Here is a 13,229-nt window from a genome sequence, read left to right on the forward strand (position 1 = left end):
ATGATTTCCTGGTATCTCATAATTATGGTTCATAATGGCAGCGTAAATTGGAGAAGAAGGGAAACAAAATGGCAATGCCAAAAAACATCAAACCGTTTCAGACAGAGTTAAAGTAATCTACATTTCTGATGAGGAATGCAGGGTGCAGGTAGTCATTGGAAGCAGTAAAGTGCATGAATATCCAACGCGAAGTATTTAGCCACATGGATTAATTTTTTGATAACAAACCAATAAAATGTGTACATTATATAATGAAAAGGAAACCAGTATTTACTTTGAAATAATTAAGGACTTAACTTTCATGTTGATATTTAAAAACAAACTTCTCTTGTTTATGAATAAATGTTGCATTTGGTTAAGCATCCTTACTATTGAACATTATTTAACTCCATTGCTTGACTCTGTCATCACTGAAATTATGTTAAGCACTAGTAACCTTTAAATTGTGATCACCGGAACAAGCCCAACTATATGGACCATGGCATGTATACAACAATTTGGAACACAAAAATGTAAAGTGGGTTCTTTTTGTATATTCATACAATCACTGGAGCCTGAAAAGGTCACAAAATTTAAAATAAATATCGCCGGGCTCTCAATATTCTCAGGAACAGGAATTCTCAGGGCTCTCTTCCTACAATAAGCCACTTGTTTCTCTTTTTTTTTTACCTTTAATTAACATTAGGAATATGTAGACATAACTGCTATTTGTGACGTTTAATGTGGTAGACTCGAGGAGAATCACCTGACTGATACAACCAAGATTTGGAAATATCATCATTGAGTACCATTTCAGTGGAATCCAGTGTGTGTACTTACCAACTGTAAACCAAGTGGAACTGGAAAAGGCCATGAATTGTTGGGGACTTCCTCTCCACTGCTCCACATGACTTCCATTCTTCCCACCTGCCTGCATGCCACCCAAAGAGACTATTCCCCTCCTTGCCTATCACTCTACCCACCTGCCTTTCCATCCCTCTATTTCACCCGACAACTTCTTCCTCCACCATACATAACACTTTGGCATTTGTCATCACTTCCATCAACTTTATTTTTCCATTCTTCTCAACACCCACATCTCAAAACAAATCATCCTCATCATCTTACTGCACAACCAGTCGCATTTGAAAGTCATTAATCTTTTCTCCTGTGTTTTTCCTAAATATGTCTTTCCATCAATGTCCTCCTGATATGAAAATCCATTTGCAATTGTATTGGATTTCTTTAAGACATCCTTTGCCTGATGCTCCCACTACTACAAATTCTCCTCCAAAATATGTACTTCCCAAATATGTGAACTGCTCTAATTTATTCCCCCCATTTAATGCTTCACTAAGAATTTTTACTTCGGGAGGATGTCATTATGCTAGCTTTCTCGTGATTAATCTTCACCTCATACTTCTCACACCAATCCTGTTATGCTCTCAGCATTCACTGCAATCCCTTGGCTATCTTAATTAGTGGTTGATCATTCACAAATCAGACTTATCAGCAGCTCCTCACCCACTTTGATTCCACCACCCTTTTCTTAATCTCCTCAGCATTTATATTGAAGAGTACAATTGGTGGCAAACAACCCTGTCTCACTCCCCTCTCAATCATTTTTTGAACTTAATTGGTTGAAGTAAGACATACAACCAAAGTGAAATAGAATTACAGGGATTCATTGATTACAAGGGATTTGGGAATCTTTTAGGAATGAAAAATGGGTTTTCTGGATTAGGGAGATATCTGGTCATTACAGGCATGAAATGTGGCACAAAAACCACAGGGCACTCTTTTTCACAGGTAATGTCTTAACATCCATCTCAATTTATCATTGCGTACTTCCTGACAACAAGGTTTCCTAAACTAAACATTTGTTAAACCAGTCCAATTACAATATTTATTCAAAATATTGTCTATAAAAATATTTGTACGTAATTATTTTGAAATTCCAGAACTACTATACCAGAATGCGTAAAAATATCATGCAATGACACATCTCTGACCGCTGATCCCAAAATTAATTTTCACAAAAAGTTGTAGCCATTGCTCAAATACCTTTAGTAATAATTGTAACAATTCAACAAAACAGACATAACTTCTTTCTAGGAAACCTGTCAGGTAATACTTTGAGGAAACATTTCATATAACAATGAACTGAGCCAGCTTTAAATTTCTCTATGAAAAGTTATCAGTCATGTTTTCAAAAGTTACCACCTAAGTTTAATCAATTATTACATTGTACCTTGATAGTGATAGTCACCTCTTATGGCCAGTTAAAGGGTGATATGGAAAATCATGGAGTCATAGTTTGATTTAATAATAATCACTTCCAGTTTTATGTATACATTGGCTATCAAATGAGAAATCAATATTGCAAGAGAGAATGCTTCTCCATGAACATACTTTCATATCATTTGGAGGAAAAATAAAGCTATGAAAATTATAAATTATTAGGAACATATCACAAACCCTGTTTTCCTTTGACGATGGTTTTCTGTGGGTGGTTTTTCAGGAATACATTCATTATGGTTGGCACCATTCATTGGTTATGCATCACTGGTGTGAGGGCCAACAAATAACTCAAATTCATTCAAACATTACCATTAAAAACTTGCAACACTAGTATTATACTGATTTCAGCCATTATATTTTCAATAAAAACCAGACAATGATAACATTGGGTGAAGTGACCGAACAAAATAATTTAATACAGACCACTCTTACATTTTACTATTTATACACAGGTATGGCCTCCTCCTTTTAAACTATAATTTTGGGCAGGGCACTCCCCTCGATCTTGCACAGAGCATGTTGCAATCCTCCCGAGGCAGTTGCCACAACAATTCATACAACAGGGGCGTACACTAGTAATACACGCTTCTGTGGTCTCTTTTAGTCTTGAACCAGATCCCCTGGTCGCCTAAATCTGCATTGTAGCCCTTGGCATAGATGAGCCCAGGAGTCTGCACACAAAGAAGACACGCATGAGTAAGCAGACAACGTCCCTTCACCTTATGTACACACAGACAGGGACTCTCCACACAATCAACAATCATCTCACTCCCAACCTTCACGATGGTCGCGTATTAGCCCATCCAATTTGCCCACAAATCGCTGTATACATACAGGGTTCGTCCGGAAAATAAGTGTACTGAGCTCAGGAAAAAAAATTAATTACACTTTTACATATCTTAAGCTAATATTCCTCAAAATAGGACCCTTGTGAGTCGATACACTTGTTCCAGCGGCGTTCCCATTCCTGGAACGCTCCCGCGAAGGCATCATCGGGAACCTCTCGAAGACTCGTCGTCACGGCCTCTTCTCTGCCCTCCACGAACATCTTGTGCCACCGAAAGATCATGTTTCTGGACATGGCTGACTCCCCGTAAGCCTGGTTTATCATACCGACAGTTTCGGTAGACGATTTCCCAAGCTTTACCGCAAATTTGAAGGAATAACGCTGCTCCAAAAACTTCGGCATCGCATTCTGTAACGTGGGTCGAAGCGTGGAGGTTCGCGTTAACAGAGCTCCTCACTACACCACAGCTCAGAGCCAACTGCCTTTTTCAGCATCGCTTGCCAACATACCCCCTTCCAATCGCAGCCCGTCAGAGCGGTGCTGGGCGCACCTAGCCCAGGAGTCAGTACACTTATTTTCCGGACGAACCCTGTATGCCATTCAAGCCTCAGCATTAGTAACATTTCAAAGTGAAACTTACGCTTTCCATGACGTCCTCCTTCACCTTCAAGTCATGAGCATCAATGAGCAGCTCGGGTACATCATAAATGGGCACATTGAAGTAGGCCATCAACTCAGACAAGTTACTGGTGTACCTGTCGATACAGGAGAAAGAAAGAGAGACCATTAGACATTTTCTACCCGGGTCAAGTGGAGAACAATGCATTCTACACAAAACTGATCCAGATGGCGGGACGACCACTCATACAACTGCACCCCTGATTGGAATCACAAGATCAAGCAGATGGACCATTACGAGGGGTGCCATGGAGCATGAATATTACCTAGTTTACATGGCACAACTATAAGTTATATCCTGCAATTTAAATTGGTTGGAGGACATTATTTGATGTTGCAACAGGTAGATGATTTCAGCATCCATCATTTTTTCATAATTTAGAATACTTTCATACAACGCCGCCATTTGCGGATTAAAGTCTTTACTTTAACAATATTAGGCTATTTCTATAGGTAAAATTCTTTCTTCCATATTTCCCTAAACCACAGTCCTGCAGAGATATTATCCATCCCCACAGATTTATATTATTCCATTTCCTTTAATACTTTTTCTATTTCATAATAAATTATTCCAGGTCCTAAGCTTTCCTCATTGATGCAAAATTCCCTTTCTTAGTCTAAACTCACCAACTTAATTTCTTAACAGTCAACTTGTTAATGAAATTAAGAATACAAAGTAACTTTCCACTGTCCTTTATTAGCGTACAACCGGTTTCAACGCTCAAGCATCATCATCAGGTACCTGTTACTTTGTATTCTTAATTTCATTAAAATGAATTTCTACAAGGTTGAGCCAGAAACAACTGAATAGTCAACTTGTTCATCATATTCTCTGCATTTAACCAGAATCTCTTCCAAGAAGACATCATTTTTCCTATATCGTCTTTTTTAATTCCAGGAAGTTTTTAATCTCCCAGAGGATTATATCTATCTCTCCTTGACACGCAATTTCTCCACTTTTTCGTCAGATTTTTTTCCACCGCAATTAGTTTGTCAAATTAGTTTCAAACGGAACAATGTTAGTTTATTATTTAGGTCTTTGCTCTTTCTCCTTATTCCTGTGCTGACATTCCTCCATTTCATGCTCTCATCTATCTTCCTAATCGTCCCTCTCTGGTACACAGGGCTTCCTAATCCATTTCCTGTTTCCCATTTCCATTATTTGCAACTTTGATGGTCACCTCTTTTTTGAGATCTCCCCATTTTCCTTCAATCTTACCCCAAGAACAGTGGTAATCACTTGCAATCACCACAACAGCTCTCTTCCTTCCTCCCCTAATTCATATATCCCCCAAGTTTGGCATTACATTTTCTGAGTACTGTATTATGATCCAAACCTATATTTGCTCATTTGTCACAATTTCAGTTGAAGATGCAATCCTTAAGAATGTGCTTAGATATAATAATACAATATTCTGTTAAGGAATGGGTACCATTAGTAACCTGATATGTTTTTCCACAGTTGATTTTAACACTGAACATCTGTGAAGCCTCCTTCTATATTGGTATCATCAGGTCTTCAGTCATAATAAACATCAGGTAATTCTATCCATTATTGAAATAGAAAGAAAGACTCGTACTTTTCCACAGATTTTATTATACGGCACGACGCGTTTCACCGACTTGCAGCATCATCAGGTACAAATTTGCAAAACAGACAGAGCAAGCATATATACCCTCAGGACAGAGTGGGGGCGGGGAGGGTTGGAAGGATTTGAGGGGGGTGGGGGCTCGCAGGTGCGTTGATGGATTGTTTTGACCATTTCCAGGCTAATTTCTCGGAGAGGAGTGGGGAGGGGATTAAAAATGGACGCTCTCGAGCAATTAGAGATTAGAAGGCACTTGGTGAACCCCAACACGACACTTTGTAATGAGCAATTATTCCCATACCCCTCCCCACTCCTCTCCGAGAAATTAGCCTGGAAATGGTCAAAACAATCCATCAACGCACCTGCGAGCCCCCACCCCCCTCAAATCCTTCCAACCCTCCCCGTCCCCACTCTGTCCTGAGGGTATATATGCTTGCTCTGTCTGTTTTGCAAATTTGTACCTGATGATGCCGCAAGTCGGTGAAACGCGTCGTGCCGTATAATAAAATCTGTGGAAAAGTACGAGTCTTTCTTTCTATTTCAATAATGGATATCAATTACTTCCACGAAGTGAAGCCTGAAACAATAGAATATATCAGGTAATTCTTATTGATCCCTTCATTCAAAGGGTAAAGTACTCTGCTATTTATGCCAACAAATATTAAGGGCTTTATAATCTAGGTGGCTTCCCGTTGCCTTCCTCAATAATGTTGTTTGCGTGACACACCAGTCAATAACCGCACCACTGGGGTCAGACACCTTTGCAGCCGCCTCGCTGCGTGGACTATCCTGGCATCTGGCACCTACCCTACAACATATCTGGCATTAGCTATCTACCTTTGCAACTTCTCTCTTTCCATTTATAATTTGAATTGAAAAAATAGATGAATTGGAAATAGTAACTAGCTACATATTCATTTGTTTTTACACATGTGGAGTTTTAATAGACATGATTACCACTGGCCCACATCACTGCTACATCAATGAAAGACTTTCTCTTCCGCTTAGTTTGTGAGGAAGCTGCATTTGGATGTCAATGAGCTTTGCATCCATATTTTCCGCCATTATGCATAACGTACAATTAAAGGTCACTGCTAAGTAGTAGTTTGATTAATTCTGGTGGAGTTAACTATCATTTGGAAAATATTTGGAAATTAAAAGAAATGGGCTTTGGCGTGTGGAATGCTCAGCTCTTCATTTAGATCTCTATGCGCAGTTTTAACAAACAACCGGCTAATATTTATAATAATCCTGATTAGCTCATTAACTCTTGCCAAAGGAATGAGAATGAATTTTTTATAAATGTAATTAGGTAAACATTATTACATAAAATCATGAACACAGTAACCAACCCAAAAGTCAGTTTGGTAGGTATCGGTTGAGCTCACCCAATACCAAGCCCTAAATGCGATATTCACACATCAGGGTAGGGGGGCCAGTTCCTTTCCCTGTGCCTGTTATGGTTTCCCATTTAGTTCTGGTACCCACACATAATCACACAGCCAAGGAAAAGCTCACAGTTCCCAGAGAGGCATGCCCAGGAATTGAACCTGGATCCTCCGGTCAGTGGTACAATGCTCTATCCCCAGACTACCACGACCCACTATTATACATACATTTGTCAAAACAATTACGAGCACTCAGAACTATAAAAAGTAAGTACTGAACATGATATATAAACATATATGTATGCTTTTAACTTAGCAATTGACTTTCCAAATGAATTTTTTTTGGCTAATTTTTATTTCACTTTTGGATCATTGACTAAAACTTAATGATAATTAAATATTTTTGAGCACAAACGTTAATGAGTTAACATGTCTCACTTGGTCCTGAGTGCTGCCCAATCCCACTCCTTGACAATGCGCCAGTCCTTCATCTTCTTGTCATACTTGTCAAATCGGTCAAAGTTTATCCTTTCAATGTCCTCCACAACCACTTCAACATCTCCACCCTGGCTCCAGTCATACACCATGAGTTCTGCATGCTCACTGAAATGAAACACAACAGTTGTCTCGAGAAAGCGTGCAAATTCAGGAATTTATTCCGAAAATAAGTGGAACTCAGTTGCACGTAAAAAATTAAACTCCATGAATTGAAAATTTCCAGGAAGGCCGCTTAATTTGCAGAAATGAGCATTTCAATTTTTTAATTCTGAAAGATAACTTTTTTTTTCATTGTCACACAAATTTAACCACTCTTAGCATTGAGTTTGAATAAAAATAAATGCTGGGCAACTAATTGCACATGATAATAAAGACACATATATTATAAAGACGAAAATAAAAGAACCAAGCGTTCTGAATATCGAAGTTCACATTAGAAGCTGCAAGTTTGTTCAGTCAACGTATTACTTTTATCTGATTTAGTGCATAAATGAAATTCATAAAGTTCTATGCACACACCTGATATCTTTGAGGTAGTTTCTCTTGTAACCGTTTTCAATCTGTTTTAAATATTCGTCGGTTAACGCCTTTGACTGGACTTCGTGGGGATAGTTTCTTTTCTTTATGTTGTCTTTGACCACATTTACAGGAATATCCAAGTATATCACCAAATGTGGCTTCAATAGTTCATGTATCGTATTTTCTTTTACTTCATAGTAGGCTCGGCGGGCTACAACGTAAGTTAAATTCAACGATTAATCATCAAAAAGGAAAAACGTAGCAAGTCAGAACTGTTACTAACCTTTACTACTAACAAAACCACTTCCATGCATGGCTTCCAGAAATACATAATCACTGAATGGTGTCCTCTCTACAACGACACCTTGGCCTGGAAAAAAATATACCTTAGAAAAACCGCTAGCTATCATGAAAGTTTTTAAGTGCTAAACATTACCTGTGTTAAGGAGATGGGCCAAAGCATCGACATATCTAAAATATCTGAGTTGATATTTTTGTATCTGGAAACCAGCAGCTTTTGTATTAGTTGGCTCTAGAAGGAAGTTTTTCTCATCGTAACTTTTGCATGATTCCGGTAATTTAGGATCCAACGTCCTGATATCAAAATTGTAAGGCGTTATATACAAATCATCGTATGTTGCCTCAGAAATATGATAGAAATCAAGGTCTTCAGCAAGCTTCTTGGCGAAATCAGACTTCCCAGCAGCTATTGGGCCTTCTACGGCAATTATCTTAGAATTTTCATTGAGACGTCGAGACGTTCGGTCGAAAAGTGCATGAATGAATTTGTATTCCTTTTCCTTGTATGGATACGGCGGAGGTATCTTAATGTCCTTATCACGCAGAGCCTTTCCGCTTATAAAGGCACACTGCTTAAAAAGCAAACTATTTCCATTGATCTTGCAAAGTGATTTCTTCAAGCAAGTGCCAGGTGGAACATTCATTAACTTTGCAGCAGAAGTGCGAATAATAACAAAAGCCATTTTTTTAAATAAACGAAATCCACGAATCAACAAGACATATTCTCACAAAACTCTCCGAAGATCTTTTTCAAGAAACCAGGACTGCAGAACGTTAACTGGCGAAACAAGTGAAAGACGATATTCTAAAACACTAGTCAGCCTGGTAATGAAAAAGGGGCAAACAACGACAAATTGTTTTATAAAAATTAAGAACTTGGTTTCATCAATGATGCCAACGGTACTCGTTAAAAAATAAATATGGTTTTAATACTTCCGAATAAACACTTATTATAGGATAAATTCTTGCCGTTTTTGTTAACGCGGGAAGTTAGTTGACCACAGTGAATTAGCTCGGCGCAGCAACTTTTCTTTGGCATAAAGTCGCTGAAATACCTGTCGACGCAGCTTAGCCTTCTATTCCTATCCAAGACGAAGACTTACCTCCATTACTAGTTATTCTGCGAACGGATCTGACTTTGCCCGTTCAAAATACAATATTTCGTTGGCAAGTTCTTCTTTGAAACGGACGCATTTCAAAATTTCCGACTGCTCCGTTGACCTTTATTTTCAAAATGAATAGTTTTAGTCACAAAGTCACTTTTATGGTCACTTTCTATGAGGCGCCTTGCAAAGAGGGCTGTTTTGTTCTTATTTTTTACACATGTTGGGTGTTCTTTAATTCTTTCTTTAAATTTCCGACCTGTTTGCCCAATATACTTCATGCTACATTCTGAGCACTTTAACTCATACACTCCACTCCTCTCGTTTTTTGGGACTTTGTCTTTAGTATGAGAGATCTATTTCATGAGTTCATATTGCTGAGCCTGTGAATTCCATCACGCATGAAATGTGACCGGAAATCCATAATTCCTGGTAATAATCCACAAACGTTCCTGGTGTGTACCCCGTGAAAAAAGCATACGCTTGATTAATTGGAGATCACCCATCAAGAAGACAGTGGGCCACGACTTGATAAACTACGAATAAATTCAGTAGTAGTATTCCTATGCGTAGTAATTTTGGCCTATTAATAGTAGACAGCGTTCTCGGGATCATTATGCTAGTTATAACTGAGCTAGTATTCAAATATCTGGGTTCCACATCAAAATTTCTCATCCAGTTTTTCTAATGATGTAATTTTCTAAAAATATTTGTCCTAATAAAATAATTTATAAACTGAATTTCCAAAATTAAATATTTCTAAAATTATTAAATAGGCACATTGTTTGTTATTTATAGTATAACCCAACTACAGATAATTGTTTGCAAACAACTTTGTGTTTCGGATCCATGTGTATTATACGTATACTTATTATATGCTACGCTTCAGAAAAATAAATCATTAGAAAATGTGGTTTAGAAAAATTGCATTAACTTATTTATTATAAAAATAAAATTACTTATTACATACATGTGTATTTTACACTTATACAAAAAATGTAGTTCCCATAACAAGGAAGTTTTTCATATTTTTAGGTATTAGAAAAATTTATTTGTTATAAAAATAAAATTAGAAAGAATCCATTGGGAAAAAGTATTAGAAAAAAGTACACTTTAGAAAAATACGCTGATAGAAAGGTGATTTAGAAAAATTGCATTAGAAATTTTGATCGGGAAGGAAATATCTGACCTATTTTACAATAAACATTAGCGCAGTGTTCTTAAGTTATCACCCTCTGCCATAACGCATCGCGTTCTGGCTTGCCATTACTTGCTTCAGTGCCCAATTGTAAGGCACGCGATAGTGTAGAGTATTTCACATTGGAATCACTTGAAGAGCGCATACGGAACAGAAGGTTACATCGCTGGGGGTGGATACTGAGAGAGGAGGTACCATGGTAACATAGGGTGACCTCCGAAGTTTTTAATAAGCAATCACGCCTTGCTCGATTTCAGAAGTGAGAGTGGTGGGGGTGGGGCGGGTGTGATCGATAGAGGAAGTGATTGGCTGTTGAGGGCGAGATGGGGTTCCCCGTGGAGATGCATTGTACGAGGCGGCGTCAGCGGAAGGATGCCGGCAGTTGTTTTTGCACGTCCCTCTCTCGACGGGAGAAGGGGGCGAGGCGGACGCTAATTGGTCGCGCCTAGTCAGGAGAGATGCGCTAATTGGACACCTAGTGGCGCCTGTCGCCAACTGCGAAAACAAACGGGCACTCAAGCTGGGAGGAGGGGAGGGGGTGAAATGCGATGCAGGCAATGCAACAAACCCCCCCCCCCCCTTCCCATCCAACCTCATCCCCACAGCACGAGGGGTCATTCATTTGGGATCCGCATGCCAATAGGGTTCCGAGCGTAAGAATAGATGGTTCTTTCCTCTTTGAATCCGCCTCGTTGCTGGAGATCGAATAGGGTTTTGTTATATTGTGGAAACCTAGTAGAATAATTTGTCGCTGCATGACCATACCCCGCCTTAATCATAGTGGTAAGAACTTATTACTAACGTGAAGATTACCTGGATTAAATGAAGCATTGAAGCTAACATGCCGATAAAAACACATAAACGGATTGTTTCCACAATTTAATTTCATTCAAATAAAAATTAACAGAAGTTTTAGATGAAACCAATAATAATTCGGTCACCGATATCTACGAGTATCTATGTATGTCGTAGTTTTTTAATTCATACATTAATGCAAAGGACGAATTTACTTCATGCATTGAAACTTAAAAAAAAATCATTCAGTTTTATAAAAAAATAGAAGACAGGTGAATTAGATCGATGCGAAGGAAAGGTTAAAATATATTATTAACTAACATTAAAAATCATTGAGTTTAAATATTTAAAAAATAGTTTTGAGGTAAAAATGAATGTGAGTGAGGTCAATGAATTAATTTTGAAGGTTTGAAGTGATCTATATGTAGGTTAATCTCAAGCAAGGTTAAGAAAAATATCAACTTTCGACACAAGATTAGATGCTGAACTGCTCTAATGATTTTCATTGTTTTCCAGTTACTACCGTCTAAGGTATGGCACATAAGGCAGCTGAAAAGGGCCGAACGTTGGAAAATGTTAAATATGAAAAATAAAAAGATTCATCATGAAATACTAAATATGATAAAATATTACTGCAATAATAAGTGAGACATCCTAACTCTTAGCCCTGAATGAGTAAGACATCAAAATGCAGGAAGACACGAGGGGGGGGGGGTGGAATATAAATTGGCGAATGCAGCGAAGATAAACCGTGACTACGAGGCACTCCTGGGACGCAAAACACAACTAGCCGAGCCCTAGTGAACGCAATTGAATGCGGGGTAGATGCCATTGACGAAATTCGTTCTCCATTGCTTCCATTATATGTGGTGAATAAAGAGTAATTCTCTCGGTATTACTGTTTACTTATCAGCAAATAATAGGTAAACACACTTTGCACGTGATCTATTTTTAGAGGAGAGAATTTTTATTATTTTTATTAATTATTAACCAACGTCATACAAGAAAAGAATAACATAGTTATATGTATTCGCAAGAATGTTTTTTACACTCTGAAATTGTTTCATTGCATTGCACACTTAGTGGATAACTCCATTAAAAGTTACTTACGCTTTATTTCCTGCAGTTTCTTGGAACCTTGCAAAGGTAAAACTCCCCTAGTGTTTAAAGTTGGCTTTAACCTCGTGGACTATGGCGCATCGCGCACGATTACGACTGTCAGTGATATCGCATGCACGGTATTTTGTCACAACATCTTGTTCCTTTAAAATCCCCCCAAATTTCAGAGTTTAAGAGGACGCCCCGGTAGCTTAACTGGATAAAGTACTCGGCCGGACATTGAGGGATCCGGGTTCGAATCCCGTTCAAGGCGAATGAATTTTACACTCTGAAATTGTTACCTGCGCAGAAGTATTTAAAACGCTAAAATTGTGTCCATCATTGTTGGGGTAGCCATTGTGAGAGGAATCAGAAATATTGATCACACTAACCAAACTGACAAAATCATCCTGATGAATTTCATAGCTCTGAAAAAGATAAACTGATTTTCCAGTAAGCAGTGGGACTAGGGTAAAGCACAGTCCAAGTGAGATGGGGTCCAAAGACTTCGCCTGGGTCGGGCTGAGGGGAGAGACCACTAATTATGTTAAAATTCATCATCCATATTCAACTTCTTGTAATAGATATGTTGTGAATAATCAAATATTACTCCAGTAAAGTGTTAAATCTGAAAAAACTCCTCTTAGATTGAAATTAAGAGTTAGATTTTATCAAGATCAAGCTCTTGGTGGTTCGTTTTAAGGCAGAGTTCTCTCATCTTTGCTGTGTACCTGTTTATCTTCTGCGTTAATATGAAGGGACAAAACGCGCTCGGTCAACCATTCAAATGGTGTTCTTAAACAGACGCGGATAAGAGAAACTCATCTGATTTTTATTAATCTTGATCTTCGAAAATAATTATCTACACTAACGTCAATGAGATACGTAGGTGTCTGGGATTGAGTAATCATGGACTACGATGCACTCCTTGAGACTCATCCTTCATGACAAACGCTTATGAGAATTTGGTCCGTAGTCATGAAGAAGGACGGTTTC

General features: G+C 38.3%; 1 protein-coding gene across 1 annotated transcript; it reads right to left on the reverse strand.

The window, feature by feature from the left end:
* Positions 1-2,332: 2,332 nt before the first annotated feature.
* ND-42 (NADH dehydrogenase (ubiquinone) subunit ND-42) lies at positions 2,333-8,833 on the reverse strand. The gene is made up of 6 exons (XM_071595066.1): positions 8,176-8,833; positions 8,023-8,109; positions 7,740-7,950; positions 7,161-7,325; positions 3,708-3,822; positions 2,333-2,951 (listed from the first exon to the last, which is right to left on the reverse strand). Exons 1-6 carry the CDS (start codon positions 8,720-8,722, stop codon positions 2,853-2,855), a joined length of 1,224 nt encoding a protein of 407 aa, XP_071451167.1. The 5' UTR covers positions 8,723-8,833; the 3' UTR covers positions 2,333-2,852.
* Positions 8,834-13,229: the final 4,396 nt, after the last annotated feature.

The sequence above is a fragment of the Hetaerina americana genome, unplaced genomic scaffold, assembly GCF_022747635.1.
Source record: "Hetaerina americana unplaced genomic scaffold, ioHetAmer1.1.p SCAF_7, whole genome shotgun sequence".
Taxonomy (NCBI): domain Eukaryota; kingdom Metazoa; phylum Arthropoda; class Insecta; order Odonata; family Calopterygidae; genus Hetaerina; species Hetaerina americana.